The 19,521-nt window shown below is 34.5% G+C and overlaps 1 protein-coding gene across 6 annotated transcripts in view; it reads left to right on the top strand.

Moving 5' to 3' along the window:
- LOC123525076 (inositol hexakisphosphate kinase 1-like) overlaps positions 1 to 12,420 on the top strand; it is a 47,399-nt gene extending 34,979 nt beyond the window's left edge. For all 6 annotated transcript variants that reach the window (XM_045303806.2, XM_053538197.1, XM_045303805.2 and 3 more), the window contains exons 6-7: positions 3,060 to 3,235; positions 5,409 to 12,420. In XM_045303806.2, coding sequence (XP_045159741.1) covers positions 3,060 to 3,235; positions 5,409 to 5,945 — 713 coding nt within the window. In that variant the 3' untranslated portion in view covers positions 5,946 to 12,420. The remainder of the gene's footprint in view (positions 1 to 3,059; positions 3,236 to 5,408) is intronic.
- Positions 12,421 to 19,521: the final 7,101 nt, after the last annotated feature.

Here is a 19,521-nt window from a genome sequence, read left to right on the forward strand (position 1 = left end):
ATACACAGTCCACAGTTGTTGCTTTGGCTCTCTGGATCTCTAGGCTTCGGGGTTTAAGGACCTTCAGCTCTGGCCATCGTGACATAAAGTTTGTGTACCACTGAAATGACAATGGGTGGTCACTGTCCCTTTTACCCATGCAAACAGCATATTCAGATGCCATGTCTACAACGTCAGATCTTATGCCTCAGAGATGCTTCTGGTATTCCATACTCCCTAGCAGTGGTCTTGATGTGTGCCCCAGTCTCTCTCACCTTCTCCATTGCATTGACCATGGATGTTGGGGAATAGCATCTGTACTTGGTCTTAGAGATCTGAAAAATATAAAGAAGAAAAAAAAAATTAGCCAGAACTTATCATATAGATGTTAACAATAGACTAGAAAATAGCAACAAAATCATATTTAATTAAATCCCAATTAATGTTTTCTAATGCTATAAGCAGTACAGTATACATAACAGTGAATATTTGGTACGTTGTACATAATTTTGGTCACATGACTGTCACGTGACCTTGAAAAATAGTTGCAGCACCCAGACGACACAGAGCTGTCATTTCCTGATTGTGCTAACTACAAGAATTGGGGTCATAAAAAGATGGGAATTTTGTCATTAGATAAAATACATAAAAAATCACCATAATGAATAAAATTTTGATAAACTTACCGTAGTATCTTCCACATGGTTAAATAAGAGCGAAGTACTGTTTGTTTACGGTGCAACCAAGCGTAGTATGACGTAGTGCGCGGTCGCTTATAACAATGAGGAAGCAAAACAAAAATGGCGTCGAAACTAATGAGCGTAAAAACAGATGAGCGGAGGATACCACAATTTTCAGTAGTTCTGTTCAAAACAAAGTGCAATTTCAAAGTAAAATGACATGTCCCTGCAAATGCTTGACAATGGGAAATGTGATAAAAGATTCAAACTAGTCAAAATAATTGGACAGTCAGATTAATGGTTGTTTATTATTTGTGACAGGCAATCTAATCCGAATGGAGATATTGGCCATATGAAAAGATTTTCTCAGTATTTCCTAGGATCAGTCAAATTAGTTTGACTGAAGTTCTGGCCAGGTACTGTAACTCAAAAGATAATTACCAAACATGAAACTCCCAGCAATATTCTCATGTTCTCTTAAGTAGACCAATAAAATCGGTAAGAGGAACCTTTGAAAGTATGTTCAAACACTATATGCCACATGTGCCTTTGACTCTGAGGAACACATAATGACATATCCAGTAATAAATGTTTTTTTGGACTCATAACTTACTAATTCCAAGTCCCATCTCAGTGAAGAGTCTTATAAATCTCCTATAATGTTGTTTGAACATCAGCTGATAAAGGTGTTATTTTAGCTGAACCAAAATTCAGATTGTTTTGGCTTGTCGTACAATACAGGTGGCACTGACAGTCGGCAAAATATAAAACAAGTCGAAAGATTTCCTGCGGCCAGAAGTTATACCAGGCTAAAAAGTAACTTATGAGTGAATATCGTACTTGTTTTTTTTTATCATACCATTACGCTTTACATAGGAAAAATAACTCCATTCTACATGTTGTACAAGTAGACCTATGAAATATATTATATTTCTTAATTCTGAAAGTTATTGTTCTGAGCAAAAATAACTATATTTCCCTTTCATGTATGGCATAACTTTTAGCTCAACAGGCCACATTCCTTGACTATTGAAATACTTTACTAGAACTATTACAAATGTGATTCATGCCTTCACTTGGACCTAATTGACATATAGAGCAAAAAAAAAAAACAACAACAACAACAAAAAAAATCTCAAGACCATAATCCATGAAATTAAACAAAGAGGAATCTTAAAAATCCCTTATGCACAACTAGGTATCACCGCTGAAAGTTTGAATAAGTTATATGAAATAATAAATAAGGAATTCAGGTCACAAGACTTTCTCTATATATATCATACAGAGTGCCAGCTTTATTGCAATAACGGCGTTCCATAAATGCGATAAGCCAATCGCAAATCGGTAAAATATCACGTGAAATCGCCCAGTCTCCATGTGCTTTACTACTTGTTGCATTCCAATATACCTGCGGCCTGGAGGCCGCAGGTAACAATATTCAAGCCACTGAAACTTAAACAAAGCAATTTAATTTTAAAGCCAGTGTGCATGTTATTAATCAGTTCATAATTTTTCATTTCTAGTATGACAATGCCTGTTTTTTAAGACTGCATCTCCAGCCAATTATAATGCATGTATGCAGGATGCAGGTCTAAAGTAGTCATTGCATATCGGATCCCCATTTTAATAGCAGTTTTTATTCATGTTTATATAATAAACATTATGCAATGTTCTTATGATATGACAATGTCAAGTGTGGTATATGTATATTTTATTATGAAAAATGTGTCCACAAATCTATTTTTACTACAAAATAGATACATACAAAAACACAAATATTGCATATCCTTGGTGACTTTGAAAATGGCATTTTTCATACAAGCTACACATAAAGAAAACAACAGTATACTGAGATGATGAGATATAAACCAGTTTAGAGTAGTTCATTTGTGAGTGTGTATGCAATTTAAGCTTGCAAGCTTTTGTTTTCTGTGGTTTACAAAAAATAAAAAAAATTGTATCCTTTTGGACATTTTATTTTTATTTATTTGGTCGACTGCTCAAAATTGGGACTTTTATTTTTATTTGTCCACCAAACCCCCGACCAAAATTTTTTGAAGAATCTCCCGTAAACCAGAAAATAAAAAAATGTTGGCCTTAGACTTTATACACCCTTAAATTTTGGGATAGGATGGGAAAAAGTCTGTTTTATAAGGTCTTTGTCAAATAGTCCCCTGTCTACTTCATATCTTTAAGACTGCCTGAAAGATTTTCATAAACTAGCATCAGTTGTTGGCCTAATCAAGACAACATTCGTCCCTATATCAAACTTGTGTTTTGGTATACTAATCACCTGATAGGATAGTTCTAGTTTTAGTAGTACTATTTGAAGAGAGAGTTTGTCATCTGTATTGTTTTAATATTTTAAAAGATATGAATATCTTTTCCTTTTTTATTCAGAGTTTATATTACTGGAGAATGTAGCTGCAAAGTTCAAGTATCCTTGTATACTTGATTTGAAGATGGGGACCAGACAACATGGGGACGATGCTCCGGAGTCAAAGAAAAATAGTCAGATGAGGAAATGTGCAACTACTACATCAAGTGCTGTGGGTTTACGTTTGATTGGCATGCAGGTATACATAAATGCTAATTAAATACACTGGCTGAATGTTGTTTGGTTTTTTTCATGTATAGACCTGTAATAGTTTCTATGTAAATGTGTTATGCCTTCATAGACTTGCAATGTTTTGTAGTTGTTTTACTTCTTTCTTTTCTGACTTTCACTGTTTGTTAAGTATAGGCAGTCTCAGCATTGAAATGATGCCCTAATTTGTTTTTTAAAAAGGCAATATGTCATAAAACAAGGAGATATGAATTTAACTAGTGCTTTACACTGGCAGACATATTGAATGGCAAGTTCATTAAAGAGGGCCTTTGGCTACCTGGTGTTTGGGTACCAGTCCATGGAGTCTTTTGGTACTAGTCCATGGAGTCTTTGGGTACTAGTCCATGGAGTCTTTGGGTACCAGTCCATGGAGTCTTTGAGTTTCTTCTCCCAGACTTAATAGTCAAGCTATTCAGTTTGATGATTTGACTAAATATTTTATTTCTATTTAACCTATATTTAACTGATGTTTGGAAGTTTTCAGCAGCAAATTGTTACTGGTTAGAACTCCAAGAAAATTGTTAGGTTGTCTCCTCTGTGTTATCTGTCTGATAAAAACAACTTGTCTTTGACTCGAGGGACTTAAAGGCTAAGCTGATAATCTTGCAACTTTCACCTTGCCTTGATTTTGCATGGAACCAAATTGCCTTTGTTTTTGGCAGGATTGAGCATGGCTACAGGGCAGGCTAGAATGTAAACAACGACACAGCTGCCTTGGCCGTGACTTTTCAGTGTTGACAACAGTCAAGTTTGGTAATTTTTAATAACAGCGAAATTATTTGTTATATACCTTTAAATTTCTTATGAAAACACAATGATATACAGCATGCTTTAGAAGAAATTATGTTTGCATATCATACAGTTATAGATCACCTTAAATATATTAATGCAGGATCTGTGAGGTGTCCATTTATTAATGTTGTTGTTAACTGGTGTAACTAAAACACTTCATGCCAATCTGTAAACCAGCTAAACACAAGCAACAAGAAGTGATGTTACTCTACAGTACAAAACAATGACTAATGTAACATTCCTTATACTCTTTGTATATTACTGCATGAAATAATAAGAAAGCCAGTCTGCCTAGCTCCATCAGGAATCATTGGCCAGTTGCATAATGTTAAAAATTGTTTCACAACAGTGATGACCCAACATACAAACTAATCAGTACTGTCTACAGGTTTATAATGTAGGGCAAAGTGATGCAGACAAATTTAAAAAGGAATATTGACAAACTTTGACACACTTTTCATTTTGATATTGTTGTCATAATCATTGGTGAACTGATGTTAAAAAAATACTATTTCTCTGTTGTTCCTTTCTTACCTTTTTAACACCTCCCAGTGTATTGTTTTGTAGTTGCAACTTAATACTAATTTCTTTTTGAATTCTTACTTCAATTGACTATTTTAGCTAGTAGTTAGTGACATAGAAGGTTAAAAAGAATATAATTTAAGTGGAATTCCATTGTTTAGTCTGAGTTCAATAAAACATCAAAGCTATTACTGTTGAGGTTCTCTCAAGGTATATGTCCATGAAAACTGTGTTAAGGAACACTTGGGTCCATATACCTAACTAGGGGGCCTCCCTGGGTGAGTAATGTCACAGGCTTCCCTCACAGCTATGGGATTGGAACACCACTTCGGGTATAAAAATTTTTTAATTTGATGAAAGCCATCCAGCTGGCTAACAGTATGTTGTCCATCTAAAATAGTGACCAGAGAGGCACCAGGGGTCTTCCTCAACCACTTCAAGCTGGAATATTGCCATTTGACTTAAAATTGTCAGTGTGACTTCAAACGGAACAAATAACAACACAAAAGTGCAATACCGTCGTAATGTTTTTAAAGTACCTTGGTTTTAATATGCTTCATTGAATGTTTTTCTGATAAATTTGTAATGCCATTTTCCTGACCTGAGTGCTCAAGATGAGAAATCCTGATAAGAATATGCTCAAAATAAACAATTTTAGAAAGTTGTCAGAAGGAAAACATTTAGTGATGCCTTTCCTTATACTATTTGAGGATGAGGCTGTACTAAAACAATTAGTGTATTAGGCAAGGGCATTTTGATACTAAGCTTTAACCAATGCCTCCAGCTTAAGATGTAAATATAATGACCATATTTTGTTGCTTTTCTAGGTGTACCAGTCTACCTCCGGGCAGTTTGTATGTCAGAATAAATACTTTGGTCGTAAGCTTACGGTGCCAGAGTTTAAAGAAAGTCTTGAACTCTTCTTGTATGATGGTGAGAAAATGAGGCTGGAACTTGTTGACCCCATACTAAATCGTCTTCAACACCTTTACAAGATTGTCAAGAAACAGGAATCGTTCAGATTTTATTCCAGCTCGTTACTGATAATGTACGGTGGACGAGAGGGGATACCAGACATTGACATTGAACAGGATAGACCTGATGACAAGGAATCTGTAAATTCAGTTGTTGACAGTGAAACTCAAGTGAACAGTGATGAGTTAAATGTTCCCACTCAAGATGATAACTGTTTGGTGGATGTACGAATGATAGACTTTGCACATTCCACACATCGTGGATTTAGCGATGATGCACCGCATAAAGGCATTGACGATGGCTATTTATTCGGGCTTCAGAATCTCATTACAATATTTGAAGGTATCAAGCAACGTTACTCTGGACATACAGAAGAAGATAATGGTTGAAATTTCAAGTGGACGGTCATTGTCACATAGTTCGGCAGAGTACCGGTATATGAAGGACCATAGTTCGGCAGAGTACCAGTATATAAAGGACCATGTTTTTTTTAAAAAGTGATATTTCATATAATTTCATTATATCATTTAACTAGTCTATACATTTAATTTGGCTGAAAGGTAATGATTCAGATACCTGCTGGTAACAGGTTAGAATATACTGTTACATCTGTATGTTTGGGTATGTTTGTATATGACCATACTGGGATACATAACAAAATTCTGGTCCTTTTTAGCTTGACTTTTCAAAGAAAAGTAGAGCTATTGCACTCGCCCCAGCGTCGGCCTCACCGCTGTTGGTTAAAGTTTTTGATAAAGTCAAAATTCGGTATCTCTGTTACTATCAAAGCTATTGACTTGAAACTTAAACTATTTAATTAATATCAAAATCTACACCAGGAGAAACAATCCCTACAACTTTGATTTAAATTTTGACAGAGTTATGCCTCTTTTTATTTCAGAATTTTTTGGTTAAAGTTTTTGATAAAGGTCAAATATCACTGTTCCTATCAAAGCTTTTGACTTGAAATTTAAAATAGTAATTACTATCAAAGTCTACACCAGGAGAAACAATCCCCATAACTCTGATTTGAATTTTGATAGAGTTATGCCCTTTTTTAACATAAATTTTTAGCTCGACTTTTCGAAGAAAAAGTAGAGCTATTGTACTCGCGCCAGCGTTGGCATCGGCGTCAGCGTCGTCGTTGGTTAAAGCTTTTGATAAAGTCAAATATCTCTGTTACTATCAAAGCTATCAACTTGAAACTTAAAATAGTTACTTACTATCAAAGTCTACACCAGGAGAAACAATCCCCATAACTCTGGTTTGAATTTTGACAGAATTATGCCCCTTTTTAAATTAGAATTTTTGGTTAAAGTTTTTGATAAAGTCAAATATCTCTGTTACTATCAAAGCTATTGACTTGAAACTTAAAATACTTACTTACCATCAAAGTTTACACCAGGAGAAACAATCCCCATAACTCTGACTTGAATTTTGACAGAATTGTGCCCCTTTTTAACTTAAAATTTTTTGTTTAAATTTTTGATAAAGTCAAATATCTCTGTTACTATTAAAGCTTTTGAATTGAAACTCAAAATAGTTATTAACTATAAAAGACTACACCAGGAGACACAATTCCCATAACTCTGATTTGAATTTTGACAGAGTTATGCCCCTTTTTAACTTAGAATTGTTGGTTAAAGTTTTTGATAAAGTCAAATATTTCTGTTACTATCAAAGGTTTTGATTTGAAACTTAAAATACTTACGTACCATCAAAGTCTACAGTAGGAGAAACAATCCCAGTAACTCTGATTTGAATTTTGACAGAATTATGCCCCTTTTAACTTAGAATTTTTTGTTACAATTTTTGATAAAGTCAGATATCTCTGTTACTATTAAAGCTTTTGACTTGAAACTCAAAATAGTTATTTACTATCAAAGTCTACACCAGGAGACACAATTCCCATAACCCTGATTTGAATTTTGACAAGAGTTATGTCCCTTTTTAACTTGGAATTTTTTTACTGGCAAAGCTCTAATTCAGAGTCAAGCATTGAGAAAAGTCGAGCGCGCTGTCTTACGGACAGCTCTTTGTTTTTTTTTTGTTAAAGTTTTATAAAATTTTTACTGGCAAAGCTCTAATTCAATCAAGCACAGAAAAGTCGAGTGTGCTGTCTTACGGACAACTCTTGTTACTGTGTAGACTGCTGATACATTAGTTTGTAGTGTAATATATAAATGTCGTTATGACGCCTTATTTAAATTGCTGGTCCATAGATTATGCTATACAAATAGTTTTTACTCAGTTCATGTTAGCTGGTATAAAGACAAAGTTGAAAGAAATCTGTGAAAATATATTTCTGAGGTCATCTATTTTAGTAAAACGCTGAATGTCAGGCCCAGTCATTAAGGTGAAAAATTGGGGTTTGTCAGGTTTGATTTAAAAATAAATTTAAGAAATAACAAAGGTAGTGAATAGTGGTGTTAAATATTTATCCATTATTTTAAAAGCATTATAAACATCAGAGTACCTTGAAATCAATGTAGTTTTTACATTGCATTAATACATTTCAAAATTTGTATGGTTATTAGTCTATACAAAGGCTACTTGGAGGATTGAATGCAAAACTTGTAACTTGTATCAAATAAAAGAGTTATGACAGTGTTGCATTCAACATTCAAAATACTGGCAGGGAAAAGGCATTTATTTCTTACTTATCATAATAAGCATGTAAGGTTATCTGTCATGAACAGACTCAGTCAAACCAAGTCTGCTGTTACATTGCGTTTTGTGCTTCCAAAGGATCTTTACACAGTTTTTGTTAATATGTCCTAGAAGATTTTGTTTAGTTGCATACACAGTACAGATAAGACTTGATGAAAACTGAGTGAAGAGGCTCACTTAAGTGAAGGACCTGTTTGATTGGATTTTTTTTTTATATTTAGGGCTTAGGTTTTAAGTCTGATATACATTACTGGTCAATCCTTGCTCCTTTTTTTGTTATATTTAAAAGATTTTGTTTTGATTTTACTTCGACCTATGTTGACGAATGTTGGTTGTTTTCTTAGTAATCAACTTGTATTACAAGGATATTATTTTATGTCTTGTGGATTGGTCATTCCTTACAGTTAGGAGTCCTCGCAGGGCAGAGCATTGATGGATGTATTATTTCATCTGTTCATTTTAGTAGATGTTAGTTATTATGTCTTCCACCACACAGTGCTGTGGGAGACATATTGATCTACTCCTGTCTGTGTGTGTGTCCATCTGTCAGAAATCTTGTCCGCACTCTTTAAGTCGAACATTTCTCATCCGATCTTCACCAAACTTGAACCAAATGTTTTTGAGCATAACTCCTTGGCCAGGTTCATTAACTAGCCAAATCGCCATAGGCACTTCAGAATTATGGCCCTTGAATTACCCAAAATCAGCCTTTTTACTCTTCAAAGGTATATTTGTAATGAGTAAACAGTATATAAAGACTGACTTACTATTTAGATGATTAGGCAGTTGTGGGAGACATGCGCTTTTCTCAAAAGCAGCTCTTACATTGAGTATTTTAAAGGAATATGAGTAATGGCGGTAAACTAAAAAAAAAGAAGAAAAAAACATTCAACTTTAAATTGAATTCTGTGAAATAATTATTTATTTGTCAAGGACTGATATTCATCAGTGTTCCTGATCTTTTGTAAAAAAATCAAATCAAGAATGTATATACCACCTTAAAATTTCATATTAGAGCAATGAGAATTTTACAGGGTTACAATATATTTAGCATGTGTTATATATCTTATTATTGAATGTTTGTATTTTAAGTTCAGATGTGTAATATTTTTTGGTGTAATATTTATCTTTATGTTAATTATTAGTCAAAGTTTTATCAGACAGGAAATTATTTATGTTTTTATTTTACCAAAACTGGAAGGTTGTGAGGTATTGTAATTAATTTGATATTCCATAATCTGCTTACACTGTCTACATATGGCTGTACTCTTAGTTTGAATTTTCTTTGTACTGTGACATTGTTGGCAATTTCAGGTTGAAATGCATTTTGGTGAAGTTACTTTTGTCAAAAAAGTGGATTTTCTTCATTAAAAATGTGCATTTAACTATTTGTTCACATAACATGTCTACCTGTATTAAAACATAATTTGGGCACTTGCAGTCTTACTGAAATTTTATTGGTGCTGTAAAAATTAACATTGTGAGAAAGGAAAGTCTATACAGGATCATGCATTATGAGAAAAAAACCTTGTATTGCTTAGTCTTTACAGTCCTGTCAATTAATGTGCATGCAAGTATAATAGTACAGGAGCTAGAGTGATCATAATGGGGGCGCATTTATTGTGATCATTCAATAATATACTGTACCTATACCTCACAGGGGGATCTTATCTTTAAATAGTGTTGAGTTATAAATTTCATTGCTTGATGAAGAGTACTTTGTTCATTCTTTGTTCTTATATTGTTTCTGATAGAAGTTTGCCTTGATTTCAGATTTGTGTATACCAGTAGGGATTTCAGTGTATGATGAGAATAAATTGAGATGAATGATTGAATGAGTTTAGGGTTTTGCCTTTCATTTATGTATTTCAAGATTATTTATGCTTTTATATTATGCTGATTGTTAGGTACAGCATTCCCTTTACTTTGTTTCAAAGATAGTTTTTCAGATACTAAAGCTTGATCTTCAGTCTCCATGACATGTGCTTACAACAGAATTAGAGATTTCAATACAATAGAATTAGGGACGTCAAAACTTTTATATACTCGCATAAATTTTATATTGACTGCATACCATTCTAATGTGTATTAAAAAGTTCACTAACTGCGATATTTTCCATTTTACTCGGGCTTAATAACAGATTTTCATCATTTATATATAAATTGTATAATAAGTATGTCAGTAATGCAGTATAATTTTTGAAAGTGTAATTATCCTGTGTAGCTTGTTCTATTTGCAAAGCCCTTGTTTTTGAAGAGATGTTTATGTTAATGTCACTTGGGAATTCCATTTAAAGTAATAATATTTATATATTTAATAGCCTGAAGAATTTGCAAAATATGTAAAAATGACTTGATACACATTGTCACAGAGAATACAACGAAATAGTTCTTAAAGGTTGTTTCCAGTTATTAAATGCCATTTTAGATTTGACATTTGTTTATAAATATATTTAGGTAATATAATTCCAAAATATTAGAATAAATTTGGTTAAACATAACCAGATAAATAAGTTATGGAATGGATTGTCAATATGAATATAAGAATACGAAAACAGTAAAACTGTAGGAAATTCTTTAAAATGATGGAAAGGTATATTTTGTGTAAGTAATCTGATATAAATTTTGAGATAAGGCTATTTTTTATTATTAGCATTATGTGTCAGAGTCAAGTTGACAACATACTTAGTATATATAAGTATCCTGTATGGGGCCCACCATGTTGGGCTTAAATGCTTATATAATTTTTGTTTATCAGTTATGATTGCATACAATTTCGTATTCAGTTAAGTGACGTCATAATGTCATACATATGTTAGTATACATTGTATGTTTGCCTGAAGAAGTATTTCAATATCAAACACGTTGCAAACTTGAGTTGTCTTTTTTTGTAAACCATAGTATACAGTTTTAGACATTTCTATTTTCCAAAGAAATTAACCTGTATCACAAATGTCTTTGTGATATAGCTATATAAATCACCTTCCTGTTTAGATGAAGCAGTATGGGGAGACATGTGCTTCGACTAAAAGCCATCTCTAGTTTAGTCATATTTTTGTCATGTTTTCATTATTTTATTCTTTGTTGTGCAATACTAAGTTTGAGACACATTACTTTACTGCTTGTTGATATTGGACATATTTATTATATTTCATAGTTTATGTAGATAATGCATCTTTAAACACAGTTTAGGGCTCATCTGAAAATTTCTGGGTTAGAAATTGCTGTTTTATCCTAGTGTGTTTTGATATTTTTTCCTCACATGTATTGGAACATTCCTAAAAAAAAGTTTTAAAATCACTCATAAATTAAGCTTTCTGTGAAAGCTTGTTTTTGAATCATTTGTTATAGCTTTGACCATTATTGATTTTACGCAATACCCTTACATGAATTTAAATAGATCCTGTTTAAACGGAAATCACTAGGCATAAAAGCCATCAACTGTGATGCATAATTACATTAATGAGCCGTGCCATGAGAAAACCAACATAGTGCATTTGCGACCAGCATGGATCCAGACCAGCCTGCGCATCTGCATAGTCTGGTCAGGATCCATGCTGATTGCTTTCAAAGCCCATTGCAATTAGAGAAACCGTTAGCAAACAGCATGGATCCTGACCAGACTGCATGGATGGACAGGCAGGTCTGGATCCATGCTGGTCGCAAATGCACTGTTGGTTTTCTCATGGTGTGGCTCATTTATCCTGGTACAGATCAGGAGTTATTACTGCATTTTGTAGTTTAATCCAACAGTAGTATAGAAAATATTAATCTTTTGTTTTAGCTGTCATCATCATTATTAAGGTAGTTCTTTGCAGTCAAATTATATTTTTCTCTTTTGTGTGGAATTCGATTATACTCTGATTTTTTTAAACTTCAGAATTGACTAAGAAAATTAAGCCAGTAAAGTGATAGAATTGTTTGCTTAATATTTTGTGTTGGTGCACCGTAAAACCCAAATAAATAAATAAATAAATAATATTTTTGATAGCTGTCTTGAAAAAGTTTTTCTTCCTGACAACAGAGTAATTGTTAATTGATTATGATAGAGAAATGATCATGTAATAAAAAGTCCTGATTTTCTTTGCTTTTCCATGTTTCATGTTCAGATTTTGTTAATGAAAGTTTTGATATTGTTGTAAAATGTACTTACCATATGCTACATTGTCATAATCATTAAAGAAGTTTGACTCATTTCTGTTTTCTGTTATAACTTTTTCACCCAGATACAAGCTGCTGTATTGTATATTGAACACTTCTAAACTGATTTAGAATACTAGCGACTATAGTGTTCACTTGTTCTACTGACCAATCACTGAATTTGTGGGTCAGATTTGGTCATGTGAGGAAATTATCCAATAAGGGGCGTGCTACCAGATGCTAACCCGCTTCTGAAAAAAAAATATTTGGATGGGTACTTGAAGGGTCTTCCCGTGTTGAAAGTCACCATATGGTCTGAACTGTGTTTGGAGATCCAAATAGTTTTCCTAAAATCTCTCTAAAACAAATACAGATACCATTTTTGTGTCCCCAATAATTTTGGAGTGGCAGGGGAGCACTTCTATTTGCCTTTGATGTTACATCTGTCTATCCTTCTGTCTGAATTGTGTTGTACATATTTCCAAAAGGATTTAACCTAAAATCATCAAAAGATTGTTATTCAGCATGTGAAGTTGTGAACCTGGTGTTTTTAGCTCACCTGAGCCAAAGGCTCATGGTGATCCCATGTGGTTCTGGGACGATCTGTGTATGAAAAGAATTGGAACCACTGCCTTACCCTTGCATGATTGTAAGAGGTGACTAATAGGGTTTTAACACTTGGTTTTGCTGTAACTCTGTGAATCCAGCAGGTATGCAAATTTTTATTCTATACCTCATGTTTTTATTTAGATGTAAATGAGATGTGAAACCAAAATTTGTAGTCCTGTTTGTCGCCATATAACATATACTGTGTTGGTGCGCCCTAAAAACCCAAATATAAATAAATAAAGCTTTTGTGACCTCTTGATGTTTGTCGTCCGTCGTGCATCGTGTGACCGTCGACAATTTCTTAAAAAATCTTGAAAACCACAGGGCAGAATTACACCAAACTTCACAGGAATGATCCTTGGGTTGCCCCTTTCAAAATTGTTCAAAGAATTTAATTCCATGCAGAATTCTGGTTGCCAAGGCAACCGAAAGGAAAAACTTCAAAAATCTTGTCCAAAACCGCAAGGCGTAGAGCTATTTGGCACGTGACATCATCTGATGGTCCTCTATGAAGATTATTCAAATTATGCCCCTTGGGTGAAAAGAGGCCCCGCCCAGGCGGTCACAAGTTTTACATAGACTTGTATAGGAAAAAACTTTAAAAATCTTCTTGTCTAAAACCACAAGACCTAGGCCTTTGATATTTGGTATGTAGCATTGCCTTGTGGTCCTCTACCAAAATTGTTCCAATTATAACCCTGGGGTGAATAGAGGCCCTGCCCCAGGGGGTCTGAAATTTTACATAGACTTGTATAGGAAAAAAAAAAAAAAAATCTTGCCTGAAACTGCAAGGCCTAGGCTTTTGATATTTGGTATGTTGCATTGCCGTGTGGTCCTCTACCAAAATTGTTCAAATTATGCCTCTGGGGTGAAAAGAGGCCCTGCCCTGGGGGTCCCAAATTTAACATAGACTTAACATAGGGAAAAAAAAAATCTTTTTGTCTGAAAGTTCAAGGCCTAGGCCTTTGATATTTGGTATGTAGCATTGCCTAGTGGATCTCTAACAAGATTGTTCAAATTATGCCCCTGGGGTGAAAAGAAGCCCCGCCCTGGGGGTCACTTGTTATACGAGTTATATAGGAATAAATACTTAAAAAATTATCAGATCATATTTCCTAGGCTGTTTAATTATAATTATCTGATGACCCCAAGGGATTAAGGGTCACTTGTCTATGACCTTGACCTACTGACCTACTTTGTTTTTTAAGATACAGCCTTGAAATTTGGATGACATACATATTACAGTTTCAGTGACCATGAATTTGACATACTGACCTACTTTCTAATATTTTAGCATCATTTTGCCATTTTAAACTTGTGGCTCATATTACTCAGGTCAGCGATTCAGGGTCATCATGACCCTCTTGTTATTGGGATGTAAAACAGCCACAGCAGTTATGGCCAAATATGCATACAGTGGTAGGACTGGGTCCCTACGGACACATAGCTAATTAAACTTAAGGATGACAAGACAAGTTCACATACCATGTCTCACAACTGACTGGCTCCATAAAAAGTGGCAAAATTTGTTGTCTTTATCTCTGAAATAATTATGTGGTGGGCTGTTATTTGGGGGGAGACATAATGTTTTTGCCCTGTCCGTCCATCACACTTTATTTGCAATCAATAACTGGAAGACCATTTGACCTAGAACCTTCAAACTTCATAGGTTGGCAGGGCTTATGGAGTAGACAACCCCTATTATTTTGGGGAGTCACTCCATCAAAGGTCAAGGTCACTGGGGCCTGAACATGGAAAATCATTTCCGATCAATAAATTGAGAATCACTTGACCAGAATGTTGAAACTTCATAGGGTGATTGGACATGCAGATAAGATGATCCCTGTTGATTTTGGGGTCACTTTATTAAAGGTCACATGGAAATCCATTTCTGATCAATAACTTGAGAACCATTTGACCTAGAACCTTGAAACTTCATGGGGTGATAGGACTTAAAGTAAATGACTCCTATTGTAATGGTGTACCTCCATCAAAGGTCAAGGTCACAGGGGCCATCTGTCTGTCATACTTCATTTCCGATCAATAACTGGAGAACCATTTGACCAAGAACCTTAAAACTTCATAGGGTGATGGGGCTTACAGAGTAGATGACCTCTATTGATTTTGGGGTTACTAGATCAAAGGTCAAAGTCACAGGGGCTGAACATGAAAAACTGTTTCTGATCAGTAACTCGAGAACCAATTGACCCCAGTATGTTGAAACTTCATAGGATAATTGGACATGCAGAGTAGATGAACCGTATTGATTTTGGGGTCACTCTGTTAAAGGTAAAGGTCACAGGGGTCTAAGCATGGAAAACCATTTCCGAGCAATAACTTGAGAATCACTTGACCCAGAATGTTGAAACTTCATAGGATGGTTGGACATGCAGAGTAGATGACCCCTGTAGATTTTGGGGTCACTATAGGAAAGGTCACAAGGGTCCAGAACAAGGAAATCCATTTTCGATCAGCAACTTGAGCACCATTTGACCTAGAAACTTGAAACTTCATAGGGATAGGACTTACAAAGTAAGCGACTCCTATTGTTTTTGGGGTACCTCCATGAAAGGTCAAGGTCACATCTGTTTGTCACACTTCATTTTCAATCAATAACTGGAGAACCATTTGACCAAGAACCTTCAAACTTCATTGGGTTATAGGGCTTACAGAGTAGATGACCCCTATTATATTTGGGGTTACTAGATCAAAGGTCAAAGTCACAGGAGCCTGAACATGAAAAACTGTTTCTGATCAATAACTTGATTGAACATGCAGTAGATGACCTCTATTGATTTTGGATTCACTTGATCAAAGGTCAAGGTCACAGGGATCAGAACCATGGAAAACTGTTTGAGAACCTCTAGGCCCAGAATGTTGAAACTTAGTGGGATGATTGGACATGTCGGTTAGATGATCCCTATTGCAGCCAACCATCAGTGTCTCTTTGACATTTGCTCCTGTCCCATATTGACTTCTTGCCTATTACCACTATGCATTGGGGGAGACATGCGCTTTTCTACCAAAGCCTCTTCTATATGTGTGTCTGTACTTTTAGTTCATAACAATAATGCAATAAACACCAAGGATAACTGATGTCACACCTCACTAATTGCCGTTGAATTATAGTTGTTAAAGATTTTTTAAAAATCTGGATCAGAAAATCAATTCACACTGAACAAACCAACTTTATTTCATCTCAGCTGCATAAAACTATAAACTTAAGAAAGGTGTAGGGACTATATGAAACTATTAAATTAAATTGAGAATGGTTTGGGGACTGTTATGGCTTTTTCTGACAAATCTCTGAACTTCATGAAAATGACCAGAATTATAAAGACTTTTTTTATGCCAACTCCTCTCACACTATATGCCTGATTTGCTTCAAACTTTCACAGATCAACAAATCAACAAGCATGATGCATAGTTGACAATAAAGGAAGAATTTTTTTTCTTTGACTGTTTTTACCATAGTTATGGCCCTTTAATAGTTTTTGCTATATGGAATAATGTGAAAGATCTTATTTGCCTGATTTTCCTCAAAATTTCACAGATGAACATTAGCTTGATGTGCAGTTGACCAAAACGGAAGGATTTTTTTCTGTGGCTATTTTTACCACAGTTATGGCCCTTTGATAGTCCTTACTATATGAAATATAGAGAAAAGTCTTGTGTGTCCTACTCATCCGACACTATTATCCTGATTTGCTTCAAACTTTCACAGATGAACAAGCTTGATGTGCAGATGACCATAAAGGAAGGGTTTTTTTTTTCTGAATAATTTTACTGCAGTTATGGCCCTTTAGTAGGTTTTGCTATATAGAGGATGGCACAATATGTTGGGGCATTTGTGTCCTATATATGGACACAATTTCTAATTTTTTAATAAAATTCGACTCTCAGTTCAATACATGAAAGGTGGTAAGTTCCTGGTGGCAATACTACGAAATTTCTTTGGACATGATTCAATTTTAAATAATTTCTAGTCATCAATTTTAAGTAGTTCCAGAAAACTGAGATTAATTACATTGCACAAAATATTGCTTGAAAAAAATACTCATTTTTTGTAAATGCCTAATATGCAAACATAAACAACATTTTGACATATTTTAGACAAAAAACTGGGAGAAAATGTATGTATAATACAAATAAAAAAAAGCTTAATACTTGATATCTAAGGAAGGTCAGACATATCCCACAACCTTGATATACATGTACACTGAATAAATGGTGAGGAGTTTGAGCCACCTTTCAAGAACAATGTTTTTCTTTGACAATTCTTTGGATGTAAGACAATTCTATGAATATTATATTTCATTATAAAGAACTGTGTGGTAATTGGAACTTTCTGAATTTTCAAAATGTCTCCATTAGTTTTCATATTATCCCTAAATGATTTTGATGGGGATATTTTCTGTCGTAAATTTCAGTCATTTTTGACACCAAATCTTTTCAATTACTGGTTCAATTCTCACCTTTTTGGTGAATAAATCGAATCTCTCATCATATGAGCAACCTTTTCATGCAAATTATTTTTAAATCATTTAAAAAAACCTTTTCTGGCCCTAAAATTAAATCACTAACGAGACTTTTTCGAAATTCTAAAAGTGCCTACTATCCTCAGAAATCTTCATACATTTGTTTCTGGATGTTGCATGATAAAGCTGCAATTGAAAGCCCCATTACAGATTATCTGAATGTTAAACATGATCCAGACTAAAATGTAACAAGAAGATAATCAAGACTTTGATGAACAGAAATAAAAAAGGATCATACTTTTCTTGGTTGCTTAAAAGAAAGAAATTCTGACAAGTATAATCTTTGCAAAAGTTGGAAACAAACACTCGTTTCACATAGGCCCTTCTCTTCTGAACAACCTTGGTTTTTGACAAATATCTGGGACAAGCTTTCTATAGTCTTTAAAGTAGCTTATTCTTTTTATAAAACCAGATATTGTTGGAAAGAACCAAGCATTTTGATATTGAAGAAGCAAATACTTTTGCACAGTTGCCTAGTGTGTATGTGTTTGTGTTTAAACAATTTTTCAACAATTTTTCAGTCATATAAACGCCAGTGTCTATTTGTAGCAGTGAGCACAATGCCCAACTTTATAGATGCCTAAAGTCCCAGGGTACCTATGTTAAATAAAATTCAAACCTCTAACACCAAAACAGTATTGGTTCTGTTTGTGGAGGTATTTAAAATTTAACCATAATGCCAAAATAGCTTAAAAAAGCATTTCAGGCAGAAATTATGTCTCCCACCATACAGTGGTGTGGGAGACATATTGATTTACTCCTGTCTGTGTCTGTCTGTCTCTCTATCTGTTTGTCTGTCACAAATCTTGTCCACATTCTAAGTCGAACATTTCTCATCCAATCTTCACCAAACTTGAACAAAATGGTTTGCCACTAAGTCCTCGGCCAAGTTCAATAACTAGCCAAATCGGCCAAGGCACTTCGGAATTATGGCCCTTGACACTTATTTTTGATAATCGAAGCACTGAAAGTCTGATTAGGCAGTCAAGGTCTTGGTGCATGGTTGACTCATATACTACTATTCAGATGATTAGGCAGTTGTGGGAGACATGCGCTTTTCTCAAAAGCAGCTCGTTTATTTACAAATGTTTCAGTATGAATTTTTACAGTTTAACATTCAGCCTGCTGTTGGCAAGCGATTCTGCCTTTGCGGCCAGTGCAGACCAAGATTAGCCTGCACATCTGTGTTCAATTGATCAAAAATAGAATAAATTACTCATATTCAGGACTGTGTGTATGGTCAGTGTGTGAGGAAAGAATGCAAGCAAGACTATTCTGAGCACTTTTCAAATTAACTGCTAATTTTGCCATTTTTGAAGGCTTACCCCCAGTGCATATAAACTGTTATAACTTTTGTGTCGATTTTTATTCTGTTTCGACCAGTGTCCTTGTAACAGATATCTGTTGACTATGGTAAATCCAAAAATGCATGTACTTTTTTGATTTGCGCTATAATGAAGAAAACATCTAGCTGTGCAGGACTTTTTTTACCGAGCACATGTCAGAGTTATGGGACTTGACCCAATGCGGTTTGTAATTGACCTAAAAAAAGAAGAAAATAAGTTTCAAAGCTATATGCCTTTAAAAGATAGTCATATGTACTTGCACGCAAAACCTCAATGTCGACGCCCATGCCAGGGTGAGTAGAATAGCTCGACTATTCTTCAAATAGTCGAGTTAAAAATCAGCAAGAGGCCATTATGGCCTCTAGATCTCTCAAGTTTATATTTTTTAACATCTTAGTAAAGCAGTGACTGTCACCAAAGGAACATTTTTGTGAAACTAATTTGAAACCTGCCAGTCGACTTCTGGCGATAACATTTTAAAAGTTTTTCTTTAAAGCTACTACGCCTACCAGAGCACTGTATGAAAACTTTTAAAAACTTTAATAGAAAATCATGCACACATTTGGAAAATTCCTTAATTTAGTTGAAATTGGCTAAATGATTCAATATAGGAATTTGAAGAAAATGGTAGATAAGAAGATGAATAGATGGCCAGTAATCAC

The sequence above is a fragment of the Mercenaria mercenaria genome, chromosome 3, assembly GCF_021730395.1.
Source record: "Mercenaria mercenaria strain notata chromosome 3, MADL_Memer_1, whole genome shotgun sequence".
Classification (NCBI taxonomy): Eukaryota; Metazoa; Mollusca; class Bivalvia; order Venerida; family Veneridae; genus Mercenaria; species Mercenaria mercenaria.